Source organism: Hevea brasiliensis, chromosome 7 (genome assembly GCF_030052815.1).
Source record: "Hevea brasiliensis isolate MT/VB/25A 57/8 chromosome 7, ASM3005281v1, whole genome shotgun sequence".
NCBI classification, from domain to species: domain Eukaryota; kingdom Viridiplantae; phylum Streptophyta; class Magnoliopsida; order Malpighiales; family Euphorbiaceae; genus Hevea; species Hevea brasiliensis.
The window spans coordinates 55,891,332-55,917,399 of NC_079499.1; the positions used below are offsets into that span (position 1 = coordinate 55,891,332).

The window sequence follows — 26,068 nt, forward strand, 5'->3', positions numbered from 1 at the left end:
GAATTGCGCGTCGTGGTGGCAAATGGAGAAAAAATTAAGTCCTAGGCGATGCTAAGGAATTCCATTTCAGTTAGGAACTCACAATTTCCTTATTGATGTCTTTATTCTAACCTTGAGTGGCTTTGTTGTGGTATTAGGTGTAAATTGGCTCAATACCTTAGGGCCTATTTTATGGGACTTCAAGGACATGTGCATGTATTTTACCATATTTGGTGAACAAGTGGAATTATGGGGACTTAAAACTCCAAAAGCAACTCAATTGGTTGCAATTCAATCCATATCTACCACAGATGATCACGATATAGATTTAAATCAACTCCTGTGGAATTTTTCTTCTTCATTCCAAGAACCAAAAAGAGCAAATCCGTTGTAGTCTAGTTGGTTAGGATATTCGGCTCTCACCTGGGAGATCCGGGTTTGATTCCCGGCAATGGAAGTATTTGTTATTTTATAACTCCGTCTAAGTAATTTGCGCTTAGTCGGTCCCAAGCCCGGATAAAGGAGGAGGGTTGCGATAAGTGACAACCAGCGTAAAAATTTCGTCACGGCTTATGATATGGATTCAAATGATATAAATGTTGGGGCGTCCTCTACTTACGACGCGCTACATCGGAGCTCGGTTGTAGTGAGAAATATGCAAGAGTGTAGGGCGTTCACCGAAAGCAATGTGCCATGCCAGCTCCCGAGTGTGGTATTAAATGAGCATAAATAAATTAGTCCATAGGACAGATAGTGAAACAGAACACAAGATCGGCATAGAGAACAATATAAGATATTATAGAAGGAGATCAATTAGGAAGGAACAGGATAGCAGGAGAATCAGGGTTGGTACTTATAATGTTAAATCACTAACAGGAAAATTAATGGAGCTTGTGGATACATTGAAAAGGAGAAGGGTGAATATTGCTTGCATTCAGAAGACTAAATGGGTAGGAGAGAAAAGTAAGAAAGTGGGTAATTCAAGGTACAAACAGTGATTTACCGGAAATGAGAGAAACAAGAACGAAGTGGGCATAATCATAGACAGGACATTGAAAGATGTTGTAATAGCTGTGAAAAGAGTAGGAGATAAAATTATACTAGTAAAGCTAGTACTAGAAGGAGAAACAATAAATGTAGTTAGTACTTATGCCCCACAAATAGGACTAGATAGTGAGGGTAAACAAAGATTCTAGAAAGATATGTATGATTTAATACAAAGCATACCGAATGAAGAGAATATTTTCATTGGTGGAGATTTGAATGGACATGTAGGAAGTAATAGGCAAGGTTATGAGAATGTTCATGGAGGTTTTGGTTTTGGCAGCCGAAATGAGGAGGGAAAAGCATCCTGGATTTTGCTATGACATACGACCTAATACTAGCAAATACCTACTTTATAAAAAGAGAGTCACATTTAGTGACTTTCAAAAGTGGACAACATAGAAGTCAAATTGACTTCCTCTTAACCAGGAAGACAAATAGAGCTCTACGCAAGGATTGCAAAGTCATTCTAGGAGAGGCTTTAACAAGTCAACATTGGTTAGTGATCTTGGATGTCAAGTTTAGGAACAATTCAAGCAAGGTCAGAAAAAATAGTGTAACTCGAACAAAGTGGTGGGAGTTCAAAAGAGTAAAGCAAGTGAAGTTCAAAAATGAGCTTCTCGAGTCCGAAGCATGGAAGTTGAATATGTAGGCCAAAGGTATGTAGATACAGATGGCATCAAAGATTAGAGAAGTAGCTAAAAAAGTACTTGGAGAATCTAGAGGACATGGACCACCCTCAAAAGAGAGATGGTGGTGGAATGAGAAAGTACAAAAGGCAGTGAAGAGAAAGAGGGAATGGTATAAGAAATTACCTAAGTGTGATAATAATGAGGCATAACAGTACAAGATAGCAAAGAAAGAGGCAAAAAAGGCAGTTAGTCAAGCAAGAGCACAGGCCTTTGAAAAGTTACATGAGAAACTTGGAACTAAAGAAGGAAAGAAAAATATTTATAGATTAGCAAGGAGGAGAGAAAAGAAATGTCAAGATCTCAATCAAGTTAGGTGCATTAAGGATAAAAAAGGAAAAGTGTTGATAAAAGATGAGGACATTAAAGAAAGATGGAGAAATTATTTTGAGGATCTCTTTAATAATAGTCAAAATGGTAATAACGTAAATATAGACTACAGAGCAATAAAAAAGAATGTGAATTATACTAGAAGGATTAGATCTTTAAAAGTAAAGGAAGCACTTAAGAGAATAAAAGTGGGTAAAGCCTGTGGACCTGATGGAATACCAATTGAAGTGTGGAAGTGTTTGGGAGATATGAGAGTGGCATGGTTAACTAAATTGCTTAATAAAATTCTAAACTCAAAGAAAATGCCTGATGAATAAAGTAGGAGTATTTTAGTACCTATTTTTAAAAATAAGGGAGAAATACATAGTTGCTCAAACTATAAAGGAATTAAACTCATGAGCCGTACTATGAAGTTGTGGGAGAGAGTTGTGGAATATCGACTACATCATGATACTTCTATCTTTCCCAATCAATTTGGCTTCATACCTGATCGTTCAACTATGGAAGCGATCTTTCTCATTAGAAGCTTGATGGAGAAATATAGAGATGTGAATAAAGATCTACATATGATTTTTATCGATTTGGAGAAGGCTTATGATAGTGTTCCAAGAGATATCTTATGGAGAGTGTTAGAATAAAAGAGGGTATCTATTAGGTATATACAAATGTTGAAAGATATGTATAAAGGAACAACTACTATTGTGTGCACAGTGGGAGGGAACACGAGATTTTCCTATCTCAATTGGATTACACCAAGGTTCAGCAGTAAGCCCTTACCTTTTTACATTAGTTTTAGATGAATTGAGGAAACATATACAAGAGAGTATTCCTTGGTGCATGATGTTTGCGGATGATATAGTTCTGGTAGATGAGACGCGAGAAGGAGCCAACAGAAAACTAGAGCTTTGGAGAAGTACTCTAGAGTCAAAGGGCTTTAAGTTAAGTAGAACGAAGACAAAATACATGCATTGCAAGTTCAGTGAAGGCCGAACTAGTAATAGGTGTAGAAAAAGATGAATATCCTTGATTTCAATTAATCTGTACATGGGTATATATATATACAATTGATTCCTATAATTGTGTTCTACTAATTAGGAAGAAATCCTAAATAGGAATACAGAATACAGAATATACAGAGAAATAATATAGTGATTGACTTTCCATAGTACTCCCCCTCTAGTTGGAGCATAGATATTAATCATGCCCAACTTGTTACAAATGTAGTCAATCCTAGCTCCATTCAGAGCTTTTGTGAAAATATCTCGTAACTGCTCTCCAGTTTTGATGTATCCTGTTGAGATGATCTGTTGTTGAATCATTTCACGAACAAAGTGACAATCAATCTCAATATGTTTGGTCCGCTCATGAAACACCGGATTAGAAGCAATATCGAGAGCAGCTTGATTATCACACCACAATTTCGCAAGCAGTGAGGTCTTAAAACCTGTCTCATCTAGTAATTGAAGTATCCACATTACCTCATATATTGATTGTGCCATGGCTTTGTATTCCGATTCAGCACTAAAACGAGAAACTACATCTACTTCTTGCTTCTCCAAGACACCAAATTTCCTCCAACAAAAACGCAATATCCAGTAGTTGACCTCCTGTCAACCTTAGATCCAGCCCAGTCGGCATCTGAAAAACATTCAATATTCAAATGCTTACGATTACCATATAACAAATCTCTTCCTGGAGCGCTCTTCAGATAACACAAGATTTGTCCCAAGGCTTCCCAATGAGCAACAGTTTGGAAATACATAAACTGACTTACCATACTAACGGAATAAGCAATGTCAGGACGAGTGACTGTAAGGTAGTTTAATTTTCTTATCAATCTCCTGTATCTCTCTGAATCTTCAAACAACTCACTATCTCCCGCTAACAGTTGTAAATTTGGAGTCATTGGTGCATTACAAGACTTAGCACCTAATTTTCCTGTCTCTATCAATAGATCGAAGACATATTTTCTTTGAGATAAGAAAATACCATTCTTACTTCTCATAACTTCAATACCCAAGCAATCCCAAGTTTTTGGTCTGAAACTGAGTTTGGAAGAAGGTTTTAAGAGATGAAATACCTGTAGAGTCACTCCCAGTGATGACAATGTCATCTACATAGACTACCAGGAGAATTAGACCAGCCTCAAATTGCCTATAAAATAATGAGTGATCACACTTACTCTTTTGCATACCAAATTCCTGTACTGCTTCACTGAATCTCCTAAACCACGCCCTAGGACTTTGTTTCAAGCCATAAAGAGACTTTCGAAGCATACAAACTTTACCCAACTCCCCCCTGAGCAACAAATCCAGGTGGTTGCTCCATATACACCTCCTCCTGAATATCACCATGAAGAAAAGCATTCTTGATATCCAATTGGTGCAGGAGCCAATCATATGTAACTGCTAAAGAGATAAACAAGCGAATAGAAGTAAGTTTAGCTACAGGAGAAAAAGTGTCAGAGTAATCAACCCCATATGTCTGAGTATATCCTTTTGCCACAAGGCATGCTTTTAACCTAACCACAGAACATCAGGATTTACCTTTACTGTAAATACCCATTTACAACCAATAGCTTTCTTACCAGTGGGCAAAGGCAACAGTTCCTATGTACCATTAGCATCTAAAGCCTTCATTTCCTCTTTTATAGCAGCACACCAGCCAGGATGAGATAGTGCCTCACCAACAGTATTAGGGATAAGAATAGAGTCTAAAGAAGTAACAAAACACCGAGAACAAGAAGACAATTGATTATAAGAAACAAAAGAAGAGATAGGGTAAGTGCATGAACACTTATCTTTACGAAAAGCAATGGGTAAGTCTAGGTCAGAATCATGATCAGTATGAGGTACAGGATCTCCGAACGAAGTAGCTGGTGGAGGATTTAAGTCAGGAATCTCCAACCTCCTGGAATAAGCATGAACAACGGGAGGTCGAGTAGGTTTAGAGACAGAAGGAACAGAATGTGGGAGAGGACTAGACATTGGTTGGACAGTATATATTAAGAGATCATCCTCCTCCCCCTGATTCTCATACACAGATGATTGAGGAAAGAATAGAGTGAACTCCAAAAATGTGACATCTGCAGATTAAGAGTAGGAAAAAAACAGCGGTACCCTTTTTAGAGCCGGGAGTACCCAAGGAAGACACATTCGAGAGACTTCGGATCTAATTTAGTAACCTGTGGACGAACATCACGCACAAAACAGATACAACCAAAAATACAGGGTTTAACAGGGAACCAAGATTTTATAGAAAACAAAGTAGTATAAGGAATATCCCCATTAAGGATAGAAGACGGCATACGATTGATCAAAAAATATGCCGCAGAAACTGCATCCGCCCAAAAGTATTTAGGACCTTTCATATTAAAAAGAAGAGTATGAGTTACCTCAAGAAGATGCTGATTTTTTCTTTCTGCCACGCCATTATGGGATGGAGTATCAACACAGAAAGATGGATAAAGAATGTCATTTTGTGTCATATAAGACTGAAATTGTGCTGAAAAATATTCTTTGCCATTGTCACTTCTTAATATGCGCACATAAATATTAAATTGAGTTTTGATTTCATTACAAAAGGCACAAAAGATAGAAAACAACTCAAAATTATTCTTCATTAAATATAACCAGGTAACACGAGAGTAATCATCAACAAAAGTAACAAAATAATGAAATCCAGTTTTAGAAGTAACTGAACAAGGACCCCAAACATCAAAATGAACCAACTCAAAAGGGGATGAAGCCCGTTTATTGACTCTAGACACAGAAGGCAAACAATGATGTTTTGTAAACTGACACGACTCACATTCTAGTACTGATAAAGACTGAAACTGAGGACACAGCTTCTTCATGGTAGACAAAGAATGATGGCCCAATCTACAATGAGCTTCAAGAGGTGTTAATGTACTGGAGCAAACAAGTGACCGCAGTATATGATTTTTCAGAATGTGGAGACCACCTAACTCACGTCCTCTATCAATAATCTGCTTCGTCGTAAGATCCTGAAACAAGCACTGGTCAGGAAAAAAGGAAACAGAATAATTTAAGGTACGAGTAAGTTTACTAACAGAAAGTAGATTAAAAGAGAATTTTAGTAGACACAAAACAGATGACAAAGAAATTGATGAAATTGGGTTCGCAGTTCCAGAACCCATTACACAAGAAGTAGAACCAACAGCTAAAGTAACAGTAGAGGAAGTGAGATTAGACTGAAAAGCAGATAGAATACTAGAATTACCTGTCATGTGATCTGTCGCACTAAAATCAATAATCCATTTGAATGAGGAAGATACAAGGCATGTAGTGGATTTACCTGACTCAGCGATCGCAGTGACAGTGGAACTAGTAGGCTTTAGAGATGTCTGATACTGGAAAAACTGTGCAAAATCCTCTGCAGATACCAAAACAGTTTTCTCAAAGGAAGATACTGTAGAATCCTCTGCTGCCATATTTGCCATCTGTGATCGCTAATTTTTCCCTCTAAAGTTGCAGACAATTATATTTTGTATGGTCAGGCTCATGGCAATAATAACAAATGACTCCTCTTGAGTCCTGATTAGAACTTACCTCCCCATTACGCTGATTACCTCTGTTGCCTATAATTCCTCTTCTATTACCCTGTTGCCCATTTGCTCCCGTTGGCCCTGCTGAACTTTCATATCAGAACTAAAAGGCAATAATACATTAAGTTCCTCATATACCCGTTTAAAATCCATAAAATAAGCCGTGAGAGACTTATCCTCTTTCTCAGCACAGTAAAATGCCTTACAAACATCATAAATACGGGAGATATTCCGTTTACCAGAATACAAAAAATCTAAGTAATCCATCAATTCCTTAACAAATTCACAGTGATTAATTAAACTAATTAGCTCACTGTGAATCGAGTTCCGAAGCTGCAAAAATAACCAAGCATCCTCCCTTAGCCAAGTTTGCCATGTATCATCAGTAGGTGGATCTTTAGTAAGGTGATCATTCCTATCAATGCTACTGATGATCCACATTCTTATCAAATGTGTCTTCCTTGGGTACTCCCAGCTCCAAAAAGGGTATCGTTGTTTCTCTCCTACTCTTAATCGTTATCTTGTTTCTGCAGATGTCACATTTTTTAAGTCCACTCCATTTTTTCCTCCATCATCTGTGTATGAGAGTCAGGGGGAGGAGGATGATCTCTTAATATATACTGTCCAACCAATGTCTAGTCCTCTCTCACACTTGTTCCTTCTGTCTCTAGACCTACTCGACCTCCCGTTGTTCATTTTTATTCCAGGAGATTAGAGATTCCTGACTCAGATCCTCCACCAGCTACTTCGTTGGGAGATCCTGTACCTCATACTGATCATGATTCTGATCTAGACTTACCAATTGCTCTTCGTAAAGGTAAACGTTCATGTACTTACCCTATCTCTTCTTTTGTTTCTTATAATCAATTGTCTTCTTGTTCTCGGTGTTTTGTTACTTCTTTAGACTCTGTTCCTATCCCTAATACTGTTGGCGAGGCACTGTCTCATCTTGGCTAGTGTGATGCTATGAAAGAGGAAATGGAGGCTTTAGATGCTAATGGTACATGGGAACTATTGCCTTTGCCCACTGGTAAAAAAGCTATTGGTTGCAAATGGGTATTTACAGTAAAGGTAAATCCTGATGGTTCTGTGGCTAGGTTAAAAGCACGCCTTGTAGCAAAAGGATATGCTCAGACATATGAGGTTGATTACTCTGATACTTTTTCTCCTGTAGCTAAACTTACTTCTATTCGCTTGTTTATCTCTTTAGCAGCTACATATGATTGGCCCCTACATCAATTGGATATCAAGAATGCTTTCCTTCATGGTGATCTTCAGGAGGAGGTGTATATGGAGCAACCACCTGGGTTTGTTGCTCAGGGGAAGTTGAGTAAAGTTTGTAGGCTTCGGAAGTCTCTTTATGGCTTGAAACAAAGTCCGAAGGCATGGTTTGGGAGATTCAGCGAAGCAGTACAGGAATTTGGTATGCAAAAGAGTAAGTGTGATCACTCAGTATTTTATAGGCAATCTGAGGCTGGTCTAATTCTCTTGGTAGTCTATGTGGATGACATTGTCATCACTGGGAGTGACTCTGCAGGTATTTCATCTCTTAAAACCTTCCTCCAAACTCAGTTTCAAACCAAAGACTTGGGATTGTTAAAGTATTTCTTGGGTATCGAAGTTATGAGAAGTAAGAAGGGTATTTTCTTGTCTCAAAGAAAATGTCCTCGATCTATTAACAGAGACAAGAAAATTAGGTGCTAAGCCTTGTAGCGCACCAATGACTCCAACTTTACAACTGTTAGCAGGGGATAGTGAGTTGTTTGAAGATCCAGAGAGATACAGGAGATTGGTAAGAAAATTGAACTACCTTACAGTCACTCGTCCTGACATTGCTTATGCCGTTAGTCAGTTTATGTCTTCCCCAACTGTTGCTCATTGGGAAGCCTTGGAACAAATCTTGTGTTATTTGAAGGGCGCTCCAGGAAGAGGTTTGCTATATGGTAATCATGGGCATTTGAATATTGAATGTTTTTCAGATGCCGACTGGGCTGGATCTAAGGTTGACAGGAGGTCAACTACTGGATATTGCGTTTTTATTGGAGGAAATTTGGTGTCTTGGAGAAGCAAGAAGCAGATTGTAGTTTCTCGATCTAGTGCTGAATCCGAATACAGAGCCATGGCATAATCAGTATGTGAGGTAATGTGGATACTTCAATTACTAGATGAAACAGGTTTTAAGACCTCCCTGCCTGCGAAATTGTGGTGTGATAATCAAGCTGCTCTTCATATTGCTTCTAATCAGGTATTTCATGAGCGGACCAAACATATTGAGATTGATTGTCACTTTATTCGTGAAAAGATTCAACAACAGATCATCTCAACGAGACACATCAAAACTGGAGAGCAGTTAGGAGATATTTTCACAAAAGCTCTGAATGGAGCTAAGATTGACTACATTTGTAACAAATTGGGCATGATTAACATCTATGCTCCAACTTGAGGGGGAGTGTTATGGAAAGTCAATCACTATATTATTTCTCTCAGATATTCTCAGATTCTGTATTCCTCTTTAGGATTTCTTATTTAGGATTTCTTCCTAATTAGTAGAACACAATTATAGGAATCAATTGTATATATATACCCATGTACAGATTAATTGAAATCAATAAGAATTATCTCTTTCTACAGGCCTCACAAGGTATTACTGCAAATTTGTCCATAATTATGGTTCTATTGCACCTCCCTTAACAAACATGCTTTGCAAAAATTCTCTCACTTGGATTGAGGAATCTTCCTAGGTATTTGAAAAACTAAAGGCAACCATGACTACCACACCAGTGTTAGCACTTTCAGATTTTTCTCAATCTTTTACAATTGAATGTGATGCTTCTAATGATGCTATTGGTGCAGTTTTGTTGCAGCGCAACAAACCCATTGCTTACTTTAGCAGGGCTATGGCAGCTCGGCATAAGAGTTTGCCAGCTTATGAGGAGCTAATTGGTTTGGTTAAAGCCATTAAACATTGGTGTTCATATTTATGGGGGAAGCACTTTGTGGTGCGTAAAAATTTTTGTTAGAATAGAAGAGCTTGAATCCACCTCAACAACACTGGTTAGGGAAAATATTGGGCTACTCTTTTTTAGTGGAATACAAATCTGGCAGACACAACACTGTCGCAGATGCTCTGTCCAAGAGAGATTCTAATGAAGCAGTCCTCCTTGCAATCTCTATGCCACAATTGAGCCTATTTCATGCTATTCATTATAAGCAGCAGAATTCAACCATAGTGCAAAAAATGATCACCGATATTCAACAGGGAACCATGTTCCTTGGAGCTTTAAATAAGAATTGTTGTTTTTTAAGCATCGGGTATACATAGTTCTTGACTCTGCCATTCAAACAGTAATGATAGCCATGCATAACCATCGGCATGAGGAATGTCAAAAGACCTTGTTCTGAATTGCCAAGGACTTCTATTTGGACTGGAATGAAATCTCACATTCATGACCTTTTTCGGGCTTGTAGCATTTGCAAAAGACACAAAACAGACCCTCCAACCTGCGGGTCTTCTCCGATCTTTACCAATGTTGGAACAAATTTTGTCAGATGTCGCTAGACTTTGTCGAAGGTCTATCCCTTTCTCATGGTAAAAGTGATATTCTAGTAGTTGTTGATCGTTTTTCAAAATATTGCCATCTATTACTAGTTGCTCATCTATATTTGGCTGTTAGTGTTGCCCGCATCTTCTTTGACAATATTTTTAAACGGGAGACAATGGTGAGTGACAAGGCTGTCACATTTACAAGCGCCTTCTGGAAAGAACTTTTCTGGTTTAGTGGCACTAAATTATGTTTTAGTTCAAAACATCATCCGCAATCCGATGGCCGGACAGAAGTATATATCGCACAATGGTAATGTATTTACAACGTTTTACAAGTGCTTACCCAACTAAATGGATTGATTGACTATCCTGGGTAGAATATACTTATAATACTAGTTTCCATTCATCATTATTAACCATTCCATTTGAGGTAGCCCATTGGCGTCCACCCTCACGTCTCTTGTCCTACTGCCCTGGAATCTCAAAATTGGATGCTGTGGAAAAGGCCCTCAAATCCAAGGATGAGATGTTAGCCTTGCTAAAACAGAACTGATTGCATGCGCAAAACAAAATGAAGTGTGTTTATGATGCCAAACATCGGCAACTAGAATTTCAAGTTGGGGATAAGGTTCTTCTACGCCTACAATCTCATCGCCAACTATCCGCGGCAAATCGTCTTCATCAAAAACTTGCACCAAAGTTTTATTGCTCTTTCACAATTGTGTAGTGTATTGGAAATATGGCTTATAAGTTGGATTTATTGCTCTTCCAAAAGCTTTTCTAGAAATTTCAGACCAGATACCTTTAGCAATTATTGATCATCAAACCAACAACAAACTTCAATGCAGCAACGATACCCAAATTTTTCGCTTGAGGACAAGCATCATTTGGAGGATGAGAGTAATGTAAGCACTACAACAGCTAATGGTGGCACAACAAATAAGGTTGATCCAAATGGGCCAGCAGAGGCAAATCCTAATATCGTAAGATAAAAGAGATTCACACATGGGAAGTCTAGAAGATATCAGCAGCAGATGGGATCAAGATAAATACCAGAATTTTAATTAAATAATTATCAGAATCAGATCATTGTATATCTATTTTAAATTTATCTTATCGTTTAGTTGTCAATTTTTGTTTTAGTGATAATTTTCAATTCCTTGTTTTAAGGATGGTTATATCATCAAGCCGGATTTAAAGGCAACCAAGTTTAATAAAAGATCATCAAGATATTCATTCAGTTTTTGAATACTTGAAACTTTAATGGTTTCAAGTTCCCTTTAATGACCCTGGTTTACAATCATAGATCGGAAAAAGAAAACTTCTTCTCCTCCAACACCTTCCTTCCCACCAATTAACCCTTTGCAAGTTGTTAACAGACCTGTAACTCGATCCGTTGCATGGGATCTTAACAGTGTCTCTCAAATTTCTCAATCTTTATGTGTGTGTGAGATATTTCAAGCTTCACACTGTGTCAGAAACCCCTCACTCATTTAACACTACATCTGGGTGTTGATGTAATGCATCCCTAGACTGACAAATCCCAATGTGTAAATCAAAAGGATCCATACCAATGAAAATTGACTGAATTTATGATGGCTGTCAACCTACTGCAACCCTTCTCATTTCCCATTATTCTTTCTTCTACTTTTTTTACCTTATTCTCTCCTCCTTTAGTTGGTTGTTACGGCTAATAAACCTTTATTAAAACATACTATAACAGTTGTTTCAACCGATACACATTACACAGGCATTTCACAATTAAGTAAGAACCACATGGAGTGTATCAAAAAATATTGAATCGGTCCTTAAAAAATCCTTTGCATATTGACCAATACAATATGTAACAAACCATATGGATGATTCGGTAGTAAAGCAACAAGAGTGATTTTGATAGGGATGTGGAATAGAGCCTGGAAAATCCCGGAGAATTCTAGGGGAATTTGTAACAGAAAGGATGAGGTGTTGGGAGCATGTGATGATAGCTAGATGAAAGGGTAACGAAGAGCATAAATAAGAGGTGGCATCTGCTAGTAGGCATTCTTTTGAGAATCTGGTATTTCTCTAGTTCAGAGAGGCTGAGCATTCTCTGTACGTGACTGAGTCCTAGGGGTTGATTATCAACCATTTATCTTTCTTGTTTCTTTGTTATTTTGTTAGTTTGTATTCTTGTACTCCTATGATAATTTTAAAGAATTGAGGAAGGGAGAGAGAGGCAGTGAAATTGTGAAACACTAGTTGTAAAGGCATTCTACCATTGCTTACTCAATATAGATTCCTTTCCTTCAATTCCTTATCAATTTCACATTCCCAAATTTCCCAACTCTATCAATTGTTCCAACCTGCAGAATCCGAACCAATCTTTGTGATTGCCAAACACAAAACTGGATTCCAGCATTGATATGATAGAGAGGAACATGGACACTTTTCACAAAACCTAGCTATCTGCCATAATGAGTTGGATAAAAAAACTCAATAGAATCAAAAATCTACTTATTGAGTTGATATGGAAGGAAACAGCAGCTGGGAATGACAAAGCTCTCAAACAATATCTTCAGCAACAGTCATCTACTAAAGATTTATTGATAGATTGTTGTGACGCGTGGATACTGCTAGAGGAAGCTCTAGCCAAAAAAAAAAATCCAAAATTCAATGAAGAAGATCCAGAGGGTTAGCTCGTTTGTATGGAGCAATACCTTGCAACACAAGGCACCTGTGAGACAATGATCTATTTTGTTTGGAATAGCATAGAGGAAGCCCTCTCCAATGGTTTCGTGGGTTCCAAAAGCAATTCCCTTGTCCTTCGTGGGAACATTTCAAATTAGAGTTTTGGAAGCAGTTTGGTGAAGCTAACAATGGCAACTCTAATGAAACCGTCGTCAATGAACAACTAATTTGTTCAATGATAGAGAGTACTAAAGGTTTGGTCACCAATGCAGCGCAAGTACCGAAGCCGATTGAAGCTAATTGCCGGAGTTATGTGACTACTAAACTACAGGGAGATCTCGAGGGGCTGGTTACGATTGCCTGATGGGCGTCGCACAAAGCAATCCACCAAGGGCATTGACCGAGATTGTTTGGATGGGGCGGCATTAAGAGATGTATGGGCTCTTTATTTGGCAAGCGGATGAGGGAGATGATGGATGAGTTTGGGCTGAGGCAGCGAACAATATTTGCTAAGTTGAGGCTAAGTGCTTCTAATGGGCTAAGCCTACAAGTAGGCCCAATTTACACCAGGTCACATTATTTCCTAAGGCCTCCTCTAAAGCCTCCCCATGTAATCCCAGTAATGCTTCGAAAACCTATTTCTCCTTCACCATCGATAGTATTTCTACTTCCCTCTTCGCCAATATCTCAGTTCCTCTTCACCAAACGACGAGCCTCTCGACAACAATCCCAACTCACTGTCAACGGAAGAAAGGCAACCAACGGAGATCATCAACGTTCAATTCATCCAAATGGAGCTGCCGTTGTTTTGTATTAATAGATTTTCTCAATCAAAGACAATGATATTGTAGGGATTTGTTAAGGTATGAGAGATTTATTCCTTCCAAATTTATCGATGATAAAGAGTGCATCGACATCATTCTAGAATTTAATGGCATTGTTAGAAGATACTAATTCCAATGTCAATCGAAACCAAAGTGGCATGCAATTTCAACCACTTACATTATATAAAACAATGAAGCTGTTTAAACCACTTCTATTATTTTTACTACATTTTGTGATGTAGGAGCAGTATAGTGATTGGGCCTCAAATAATTGTCCTGCCTTCGGTTCAGGACCTGTTATAGATATATTAATTGGTCCAGTGGCCGAAAGAAAATTAGTTTTATGCACATATTCCTTGGATTTGGCTCACATTAAAAGTGATCATTGGGTTTTTAACACAAATAGAAGTTTCAAATATGGCAAGAAACCATTTGTGCTCAACCCGCATATGGTGACCTAACAGATGTTTTTACAAGTGTCTACAAGGTAGGGAATGATCATTCTCAAACATACTTTTTCACCACTCAAAGGATTTGAATCATCAAGTGAATTAATGGAGCCAGCTAACATGAATTTCACTTATGGGATTTCATGCCAAAGTTATGGGCAACCAAAGCAACGAGGGAATAAAGATGTTGCCAACATTTTTTTTTTTTTTTTTTTTTTTTGGCAACAGAATGAGGCACCACAAGTTGCCTTTATAGATGGGAAAGTGAGTACTGCTGCTGCAAAGGGAACAAATGTTAGGATGAACTGGATTGATCTTCTCGATGAGAAATGGGTGAATGTGCTAGGTAGACCACGGCTTGAATTACTGCTTTTGTGTCTACAATACATCCACAAGGACAATGCTATTTTTGAAGGGGTGGTATTGAGAGGGATGTGGAATAGAGCTGGAAAATCCTAGAGAATTCTAAGGGAATTTGTAACAGAAAGGATGAGGTGCTGGGAGCATGTGATAACAACTGGATGAGAGGGCAAAGAAGAGTACAAATAAGAGGTGGCATCTGCTAGCAGGGCATGCTTTTGAGAATCTGGTATTTCTCTAGTTCAAAGGGCAGAGCATTCTCTGCATGAGACTGAGTCCTAGGGGTTGTTTATCAACCATTTATCTTTCTTGTTTCTTTATTATTTTGTTAGTTTTATTCCTGTGATAATTTTGAAGAATTGAGGAAGGAAGAGAGAGGCAATGAAATTGTGAAGCACTAGTTGTAAAGGCATTCTGCCATTAGATTTAAATAAAGAGGCACTGTATCTTTCCATTTTCAAGGATAAATGGGCTCATACTAGTCAAAATTAGTATATCAGTCTTATCAGAAGCCTTGAAGGAAGAGAGCTTTTGATATATCAGTCAGCGTTCTCAAGGCGAAAAGTGACACAAGGCAACAGGGTATACTTATGGCCTTAGGCGAGAGGCAAGAGGCGAGGGAAGGGCCCTTTTGAAGCAAGACACCCATAACCTAAATTACTTGAATTATATATATGTGCACTTCTAACATTTAAAAAAAAAAAATCATACTTTTAAATAATTTAGCCTAAACCAAAAAGAAGCAATATATTTTCATTTAGCTTAAACAACTAGGAAAAATTAAACACAAATTAAAATAGGAAAAATTAACAATTCCCATATATCACAATAACCAATTAACAATACCCATATAACAGGAAATTAAAATTACCAATACTCATATATCACAATATCCAATTAACAATAGCCATATAACAAAAAATTAAACAACAAATAAAAATAGGTAAAATTAACAATACCCAGAATCCCGCATATCACAAATTCACAATACCTATATATATCACAATATATAACAAACAATTAAAATAAAAGAAAAAAATTGTTGTTTTTTAAAATATAGTGTGAAAGTGAGAAGTGCAATAGGAACAGCAGAAGAGAGAAGGAAGAGAGAAGAAGGAAAAAAGTAAAAAGAAAAAAAAAACGAAAGCAATAGGTGGGTGCTATGTTGATATTCTTGAGAATAGAAGAAGAGGAGAAGAAAGAGAGAAAAGAAGGAGAGAGAGAGAGAGAGAGAGAGAGAGAGAGAGAGAAGTTGCTATAAGAGTGAGAGAGAGTCTTTTTCGATAGTGAGAGAGAGGTAGCGTGACAAAATAGAAGTGTTGACTTAGGGTTTTTAATTTGTTGTGTAAAAAAAATAAAAAAGGAAAAACAATTAAAAAATAGTGTTACTTTCATCGAGGCGTTGCCTCAGCACCTTGTCGCCCTGCGCCTCTCACGTTGGGGCGACCGCCTGCCGTAAGCAATGCCAGGCAAGGCGCTCAAGGGACGCCTTGCCTCGGCACCTATTATGCCTTTAACAATATTGGTATCAGTCACTATTGCCATGGGAGTGCATGCATCAGATTAGCAAATATATTTTCTAAATATATGATTCATAATGGTACAACTATTATCTCGTAAATAAGAAATTATTGTCCTTTCTTGTTATGTTCACTACATGGATTAGCACCCCCTTAAACTTGTCGTATGACTTAATCAACCAACATTCCAATTTCCTTTCTATCACTTCTACTTCTCATACAAATCTCTCACATCAATCAGTGAAAAAATGCTCACTATCTTGAAGATTGTTAAATTATTTATCACTCCTATCTTAAGGTACTGTGATTTAACACAACTAAGCATTTTTCATGTATCTAAATTGATTAACAGATCAAACATGACTAAAAGAGGTGAACACATGACCAAAAAGTAACAAAATAAAGTTACTTACAAAGCGAAAGAAGATCACAACTGTTAAAGCACAGACGCCTCCAAGGAGAATGTGAAGACCACTTCTTGCAGTTTTCTAAACATAAAATTGGAACCAGTCAAATAAAACATGCAACAAATGCAAGTAACCAACCTGAGTAGCATGTTGTACACAATCATAAACAACACAAAAGAAAAAGCATATAAAAAAAATAAAAATAAAAAAATAAAAAAACTTAAAGCAAACTAACCAATTAACAAAATTACAAAGAGAAGAATCTTGGAATCTCATTTTATTGTTTCAACTTGCTATGAAATAAGAAAAGAAGATGCAGACTTCCATATTCCCGATTTTATCCCATATTGTGTCATATTGATCAAAACATTATGTGCAGATGAGCATTATTAAGTTTAAGCCATATTACTGAATCAAACCACCTCGTTTCAATTTATTTGATTTGATTTTAAAATTTAAGGAGAAAAACAAATCAGTTTAGGGTAAGTGTTTTAGTCCTACTCTTGAAAGTCAAATACCCTATCGTTTTATCATAATCCTACCTCTAATAGTCTATCACTAGGTTCATGTAATAATATGAAAGACTTCAAAACTAGGGTCAACTAAAAATGTTAAAATCCTTTAGTTAGTGTAAATCCCTTAATTAGTGTAAATTAGCTGTAAATTAGAATATAATTAGGAATCATTGCATTTATTGGCTATTATTAGTTTTCTATTTAGTCTAACCTTTATATAAAAATTAAAATGCATGTAAATCATTTTTATATAAAGAAATATAAAAGAAATTTTTTAAATTCTCTGTCTTCTACATGATATCAAAGCCGTGCCAAAATTTTTTGGCGTGAATAGTATAGTTTTGGATAGTTTTTTGTGGGTCAAGCTTCTACGTCGTTCTAGGAAGGGAGGTGACTGTCACCACCCACCTGAGAAGGAAGGACACCAGCCGATCAACCTACGCCTGTAGTCCCGCCGCCATCTGGTGAAGCACGTGAGCTCACGCGCCTCCAGAAGTCTCGTATCATTCTTCACGCGCCCGCGCATGCACCCTTTTTCCGATGATTTCTCCAGCCGTGCCTCTTACCGACGACCTTCCCTGTCCAGCGTGCCTTTGACCAACGTGTTTTCACACCTGGTTTGCACATTTATTTTTTTTGGTACCTTCTGTTGTCCAGTTTCTTGCTTTCTGTCTCAGTACCTATTCCTTTAATTGAAAAATGACTGATGGAAAGAAGGAAACCTCTGAAACAAAGGCTGAATTTGTTGGTAATAATCCCTCTTTACAAATTAGTCCGGTAAAGTTGAATGGACCTAATTATTTGGCAAGGTCTAAATCCTGTCTACTGTTCATTCGGGCTAGAGGACTGCAGGGGTATATCACCGGAGATAGAAAAAAGCCAAAAAGTGCTAGTTCTACCTACAAGCAATAGGAGTCAGAGAACTCTCTTATTATGTCATGGCTCATCAATTCTATGCAACCTCATATAGCTCGTGGGTATTTACTATTAGACAGTGCAACTACCATTTAGATTGTTGTTTCTCAGACTTATTCTCAAGTTGAGAATAATGCACAAGTTTATGAGCTTAGGAACAAAGTTCATGGAATGAAACAAGGTGAGTTGGCCATTGCTCAGTATTATGCGGAATTGAGTGGTCTATGGCAAGAGTTAGATTTCTATCAGGACTTTTAGGCTTCATGTCCGGCTGATGCAGTTAAGTTCTAGAAATTGGTTGAGAAGGAGCGCATATATGATTTTCTTGCTGGACTAAATGTAGAGTATGATAAGATTCAGGTCCAAGTGCTTGGTAAGGATCATTTGCCCACCTTAAGGCAAACATACTCTTATGTTCAGCAGGAGGAGAGCAGAAGGAATGTCATGATCAATTCTACAGCTGTTAATAAGGCTGGGCTGACTGCTAACTCCTTACGAGAACAGTCAGATGGTCCATCAGATAAGGATCACTTGCATTATAACTACTGTGAGAAATCCTAGCACACCAAGAACAATGTTGGAAGCTGCATGACCACCCAACTAAAGGGCGTGGAAGAAAAAGGATGGGCTTTGCTAGACCACAAGCAAATGTATCTGAGGCTGTGAATGTTTCTAAAGATACTACTATCACTGGAATGTTTTCCAATGAAGATGTACAGACTCTAAGACGATTCTTATCATAGCTTGAATCACAATCTACTACAGTTGCCTCTTCTAACTTCGTCAACTTAGGTAATGTTTTTCTTGCCAATCATAATAATTCATTTTGAGTTATAAATTCTAAAGCAAACGAACACATGACAGGCTCTTCAAATAAATTCATATCGTCTTCTCCATGTTCAGGTAAAGAAAAAGTCTGCACTGCAAATAGATCCTTATCTAATGTTTCTAGAACAGATTTTGTTAAAGGCACTCCTACTATAAGTCTTAGTTCTGTCTTACATATGCCTAGCTTTCCTATTAACCTTTTGTCAATCAGTTCTATCACAAAAGCTTTCAACTGCAAAATTGAATTTTTCCCACTCACTGTGTATTTTAAGAGTTGATAACAGGGAGAATAATTGACAGTGGTAGACTGCAAGATGAGCTATATCTATTCAATGATTGTGTTGATCAAGCCATGTTGGTCTATAGGTGCTGAAAAAGAAATTATCCAATGGCATGGGAGAATTAGACATCATTCATTTATTATTTTAAAGAAACTTTATCCTCTTTTGTTTAAGCAATGCAAAACTGAATTGTTAGTATGTAATGTTTGTGAGTTTGCCAAACATACTAGACAATCTTATCCTGCAATAAATAATAAAGCTTCAATTTCTTTTATGACTATCCATTCTAATATGTGGGGGCCTACCCAAACTGTCTTTATCGGGTTATAAATGATTTGTAACCTTTATTGATTGTTGCAATAGGTTAACTTAGGTATATCTGATGAAAGGGAAAAATGAAGTATTTTCATGTTTTCAGCAGTTTTACAAAATGATTAGCACCCAGTTGATGTCCATGTCAAAATACTGAGAACTGATAATGGCACAAAGTATATGAATGCAGTTTTTCAAGAATATTTGAAGTCACATGGAATTTTGCATCAAACTAGTTGTGTTAACACTAGTGCTCAAAATGGAGTGTCTGAGAAAAAAAATAGATATTTACTTGAGGTTGCTAGGTCTCTTATATTTACAATGAATATTCCCAAACCTTACTAGGGAGATACAATTTTTTCTGCTACATATCTTATTAATAGAATGCCACTCCGAACTTTGGAGTTTAAGAGTCCTTTAGAGGTTTTGCAAGGTAAAAATTCATATACTGCTCCTCCAAAGGTCTTTAGTTGTGTTTGCTTTGTTCATCAGCCTAATAGGGGGAAGTTAGAACCCCGGGCCCTCAAGTGTGTCTTTGTTGGTTATTTCAGTACTCAGAAGAGGTATAGGTGTTACCACCCATCTACACGAAAATATTTTATGAGCATGGATATTACCTTTAGGAAATCTGAATCTTATTTCCATCCATCTCTTCAGGGGTGTTATGGAAAGTCAATCACTATATTATTTTTTTGTATATTCTTTATTCTGTATTCCTATTTAGGATTTCTTCCTAATTAGTAGAACACAATTATAGGAATCAATTGTATATATATACCCATGTACAAATTAATTGAAATTAAAAAAGAATCATCTCTTTCTACATGATATCAGAGCAGGTCATCTATCTAGAGTAACTATTTGTTCTCACCACCCAGCTCAGGAGAAACCTTGGCCGCCGACTGACCGTTTTGACTCCGATCAACATCGCCGGCGTCGCCTCAACCCCCTCATTCCACCACTATGTGTTGTTGCCTGATCCAGTATACCATTAAAGGACTTCTGAGGTTTGGCTCTTAAATCCTATTTTGGTATTTGCTTAATTTGTGATTTTGGGTTATTTTGCTGCTGTAAGCACTTTGAATTAGCGTTTCGGTTAGTTTTCTTTGTCTCAACAAATGGCAGAAAATAAGAATGTTATTTCTGATGTGATTCCGGTGATGACTAAGATCACGAAACACAAACTTAATGGTTCGAATTACCTAGAGTGGAGTAAGACTGTTAGGGTTTATTTGCATAGCATTAATAAAGATGATCACCTTACTAAAGTTCCATCTACGGATGACACACGACAAACTTGGCTAAGGGAGGATGCTCGATTGTTTTTGCAGTTTCGAAACTCGATTCACAGTGAGGTAATTAGTTTAATTAATCACTGTGAATTTGTTAAGGAATTGATGGATTACTTAGATTTTCTGTATTTTGGTAAAGGGAATATCTCCCGTATTTATGATGTTTGTAAGGCATTCTACTGTGCTGAGAAAGAAGATAAGTCTCTCACGGCTTATTTTATGAATTTTAAACGGGTATATGAGAAACTTAATGTATTGTTGGCTTTTAATCCTGATGTGAAAGTTCAGCAAGCCCAACATAGCAACTGGCTGTTATGAGTTTTCTTACAGGCCTTCCTTCAAAGCGTAAGACTGCTAAATCTCATATGTTCTCCAATTCTGAGATTTCCTCTTTGCATGAAACGTTCACACGGGTCCTTCGTACAGAGAGTACCTAATCTTCACAACCTGCCAGTAGTGCTCTTATTAGCCGTAATCCAAATGGACAACAAAGTAATAGAAGAGAAAGTAGAGGATAAATTATAGGCAACAGAAGTAATCAGCGTAATGGAGAGGCTAGTTCTAATCAGAACTCAAGAGGAATCATTTGTTATTATTGCCAAGAACCTGGCCATACAAAATATAATTGTCTGCAACTTCAGAAAAAAAAATCAGCGATCACAAATGGCAAATATGGCAGCAAAGGATTCTACAGTATCTTCCTCTGAAAAAACTATTTTGACATCTGCAGAGGATTTTGCACAGTTTTCCTAGTATCAGGCATCTCTAAAGCCTACCAGTTACCCTGTCACTGCGATCGCTGAGTCAGGTAAATCCACTACATGCCTTGTGTCTTCCTCATCCAAATGAGTTACTGATTCTGGTGCGACAGATCACATGACAGGTAATTTTAGTCTTCTATTTGCTTTTCAGTCTAATATCACTTCCTCTACTGTTACTTTAGCTGATGGTTCTACTTCTTGTATAATGGTTTCTGGAACTGCGAACCCAATTTCGTCACTTTCTTTGTCATCTGTTTTGCGTCTACTAAAATTCTCTTTTAATTCTCTTTTAATTTACTTTCTGTTAGTAAACTTACTCGTACCTTAAATTGTTCTGTTTCCTTTTTTCCTGACCAGTGTTTGTTTCAGGATCTTACGACGAAGTAGATTATTGGCAGAGGATGTGAGTCAGATGGTCTCTACATTCTATAAAATCATGTACCAGGGTCGCTTGTTTGCTCCAGTACCTTAACACCTCTTGAAGCTCATTGCCTTTGCCTTCTTTTAAGAAAGCTATTAGTTGTAAATGGGTATTTACAGTAAAGGTAAATCCTGATGGTTCTGTGGCTAGGTTAAAAGCACGCCTTGTAGCAAAAGGATATGCTTAGACATATGGGGTTAATTACTCTTGACACTTTTTCTCCTGTAGCTAAACTTACTTCTGTTCACTTGTTTATCTCTTTAGCAGCTACATATGATTGGCCCCTGCACCAATTGGATATCAAGAATGCTTTCCTCCATGGTGATCTTCAGGAAGAGGTGTATATGGAGCAACCACCTGGGTTTGTTGCTCAAGGGGGAGTTAGGTAAAGTTTGTAGGCTTCGAAAGTCTCTTTATGGCTTGAAACAAAGTCCTAGGGCCTGGTTTGAGAGATTCAGTGAAGCAATATAGGAGTTTAGTATGCAAAAGAGTAAATGTGATCACTCAGTATTTTATAGGCAATCTGAGGCTGGTCTAATTCTCCTGGTAGTCTATGTGGATGACATTATCATCACTGGGAGTGACTCTGCAGGTATTTCATCTATTAAAACCTTCCTCCAAACTCAGTTTCGGACCAAAGACTTGAGATTGTTAAAGTATTTCTTGGGTATTGAAGTTATGAGAAGTAAGAAGGGTATTTTTTTGTCTCAAAGAAAATATGTCCTCGATTTATTGAAAGAAACAGGAAAATTAGGTGCTAAGCCTTGTAGTGCACCAATGACTCCAAATTTACAACTGTTAGCAGAGGATAGTGAGTTGTTTGAAGATCCAGAGAGATACAGGAGATTGGTAGGAAAATTGAATTACTTTACAGCCACTCGTCCTAACATTGCTTATGCCGTTAGTGTGGTAAGTCAGTGTATGTCTTCCCCAACTGTTGCTCATTGGAAAGCCTTGGGATAAATCTTGTGTTATCTGAAGGGCGCTTCAGGAAGAGGTTTGTTATATGGTAATCATGGGCATTTGAATGTTGAATGTTTTTCAGATGCTGACTGGGCTAGATCTAAGGTTGATAGGAGGTCAATTACTAGATATTGCATTTTTGTTGGAGGAAATTTAGTGTCTTGGAGAAGCAAGAAGCAGAGTGTAGTTTTCCGATCTAGTGCTGAATCCGAATACAGAGCCATGGCACAATCAGTATATGAGGTAATGTGGATACTTCAATTACTAGATGAGACAGATTTTAAGACCTCCCTGCCTGCGAAATTATAGTGTGATAATCAAGCTGCTTTCCATATTGCTTCTAATCCGGTGTTTCATGAGCGGACCAAACATATTGAGATTGATTGTCACTTTGTTCGTGAAAAGATTCAACAACAGATTATCTCAACAGGACACATCAAAACTAGAGAGCAGTTAGGAGATATTTTCATAAAAGCTCTGAATGGAGCTAGGATTGACTACATTTGTAACAAGTTGGGCATAATTAACATCTATGCTCCAACTTGAGGGGGAGTGTAATGGAAAGTCAATCACTATATTATTTCTTTGTATATTCTGTATTCTGTATTTCTATTTAGGATTTCTTCCTAATTAGTAGAACACAATTATAGGAATCAATTATATATATATACCCATGTACAGATTAATTGAAATTAAAAGAGAATCATCTCTTTCTACAAGGGGGAACATAATAAGGAAGAAGAGGTGTCTTTCCCTTCTTCTTTGTCCTCTCCCAACTTTCAACTTCAAAGGTAAAATCTGGGTTTAAAGCCTATATTTAATAATGATACTTAGGGGAGTCACCTAAATCTCGAGGGAGGCGGAATAGACCAGATTTGAGAATCTATACTCGGCGGAACAAGACAGATATAACCATCGAACAGGAGACTGCTGATCAATCAAAATCTCTGGATTCAATTCCTGAACATCCTGAGGTATGTGATGAGTCTCCTTTGGTTCCTGAAGAGTCTAATTTTAATTCTCAGTCTACTCTTCCTTCTTCTAATAATGATCTTGATATTCCTATTGCTCTCAAAAAAGGTGTTAGAACATGTACTAAATATCCTATCTCTAACTTCATTTCTTATGATTCTTTGTCTCCATCCTATAGAGCCTTTCTATTATCTGTTTCCTCTGTTTCTATCCCACATGATTAGAAGAAAGCATGTCTTGATCCAAAATGGAAGGCAGCAATGGTGGAGGAGATGAAAGCTCCAGCAAAGAATGAGACATCGGAACTTATTACTTTTTCACTGAGAAAAAAACCAGTTTGATGCAAGTTAGTGTTCAGTGTGAAACATAGAGCAAATGGTTCAATTGAAAGGTATAAGGCTAGGCTAGTAGCCAAAAGCTTCACACAGACATATGGGGTAGATTACCAAGAAACGTTTGCTCTTGTTGCTAAAATGAATACCATTAGAATTTTACTATCATGTGCAGTAAATCTTGAGTGGGATTTACAGCAGTTTGATATAAAAAATGCCTTTTTACATGGTGATTTGGAAGAAGAAGTGTATATGAAAATTCCTATAGGATTTAAGGATGAGAAGACCAGAGAAAAAGTTTGCAGATTGAAGAAAGCACTGTATAGTTTAAAACTGTCATCTAAGGCATGGTTTGACAGGTTCAATAAGGCTATGGTTTCCTTTGGATACTGCCAAAGCAATGTTGATCACATCTTGTTTATACAACACTATAGAGGTAAGATCACTTTGCTTATTGTCTATGTGAATGATATTGTGGTAACTGGTGATAATAAGAAAGAAATGATTCATTATTGAAATAGAGGTTGCCAGATCAGATAAATAAATCTTTATTTCTCAAATGAAGTATATACTAGATCTGTTGGAGGAAACAGGAATGCTAGGTTGGCAGAATCTCCCATTGAGGCAAATCACAAATTGCAAGCTGGAGTTTGGGAATCAGTGGATATAGAGAGATATCAGAGGTTGGTTGGCAGACAGATTTACCTTTCGCATACCAAACCAGATATAGCACATGTAGTGAACCTAGTGAGTCAGTATATGCATGATTCTCGTGAACCTCATTTGGCGGTTGTTTTCCGTATATTACGATACTTAAAATCTGCACCTAGGAAAGGACTTAAACTCAACTCAACTAAGCCTTTATCTCAAAAATTTGGAGTCGGCTATATGGATTCGCTTTTTCCACTCTGAACGATTTTGGGTTAAATCCTCATAAATGTTTAATGCTTCTAAGTCATGTTGTACTACTCTCCTCCAAGTTAATTTAGGTCTACCCCTTTTTTTCTTTCTATCCTCTAACCTAATGTGCTCTACTTGTCTAACTGGAGCCTCCGTATGTCTACGCTTCACATGACCAAACCACCTCAATCTCCCTTCTCTCAACTTATCTTCAATTGGCACCACTCCTACCTTTTCTCTAATACTCTCATTACGGACTTTATCTAGTCTAGTATGGCCACTCATCCACCTTAACATTCTCATCTCTGCAACTATTATCTTAGATGCATACGAATATTTCAAAGGCCCAACACTCACTACCATATAACATAGCCGGTCGTATGGTCAGACGGTAAAATTTTTCTTTAATTTATTGGGAATCTTACGATCACATAAAACTCCCGTGGCACGTCTCCACTTCAACCATCCGGCTTTAATCCTATGACTAACATCCTCCTCACATCCCCCATCTACGTGAAGAACTGAGCTTAGATATTTAAAGTGATTTATTTGGGACAAGTACCACTCCATTCAAACTAACTCCTTCCCTATCACCAGTTTGGCCTTCACTGAACTTGCAATGCATGTATTCTGTCTTTGTTCTACTTAACTTAAAACCCTTTGACTCTAGAGTACTTCTCCAAAGTTCTAGCTTCCTATTGACTCCTTCTCGTGACTCATCTATCAGAACAATATCATCCGCAAACATCATGCACCAAGGAATACTCTCTTGTATATGTTTCGTCAGTTCATCTAAAACTAATGTAAAAAGGTAAGGGCTTATGGCTAATCCTTGGTGTAATCCAATTGAGATCGGAAAATCACTTGTGTCCCCTCCCACTGTGCGCACAATAGTAGTTGCTCCTTCATACATATCTTTCAATACTTGTATGTACCTAATAGATACCCTCTTTTGTTCTAACACATTCCATAAGACCTCTCTTGGAACACTATCATAAGCCTTCTCCAAATCAATAAAAACCATGTGTAGATCTTTCTTCACATCTCTATATTTCTCCATCAAGCTTCTAATGAGAAAGATCGCTTCCATAGTTGAACGACCGGGCATGAAACCAAATTGATTGAGAGAGATAGAAGTATCATGACGAAGTCGATGCTCCACAACTCTCTCCCACAACTTCATAGTATGGCTCATG

General features: G+C 37.5%; 1 protein-coding gene and 1 non-coding gene across 5 annotated transcripts in view; one reads left to right on the forward strand and one right to left on the reverse strand.

Moving 5' to 3' along the window:
- Positions 1-26,068, reverse strand: part of LOC110659165 (uncharacterized) — a 67,523-nt gene that overhangs the window by 23,464 nt on the left and 17,991 nt on the right. For 2 of the 4 annotated variants that reach the window (XM_021817029.2, XM_021817028.2), the window contains one exon: positions 16,387-16,461. The exons of 1 other annotated variant lie outside the window; for it this stretch is intronic. In XM_021817029.2, coding sequence (XP_021672721.2) covers positions 16,387-16,461 — 75 coding nt within the window. Of the gene's footprint in view, positions 1-16,386; positions 16,462-20,851; positions 20,971-26,068 lie in introns of those variants that run through there. One more of the 4 variants, XM_058150103.1, reaches the window with a different exon arrangement.
- On the forward strand, positions 364-436 carry TRNAE-CUC (transfer RNA glutamic acid (anticodon CUC)). The gene has a single exon. It is a non-coding gene; the product is annotated as a tRNA-Glu (tRNA).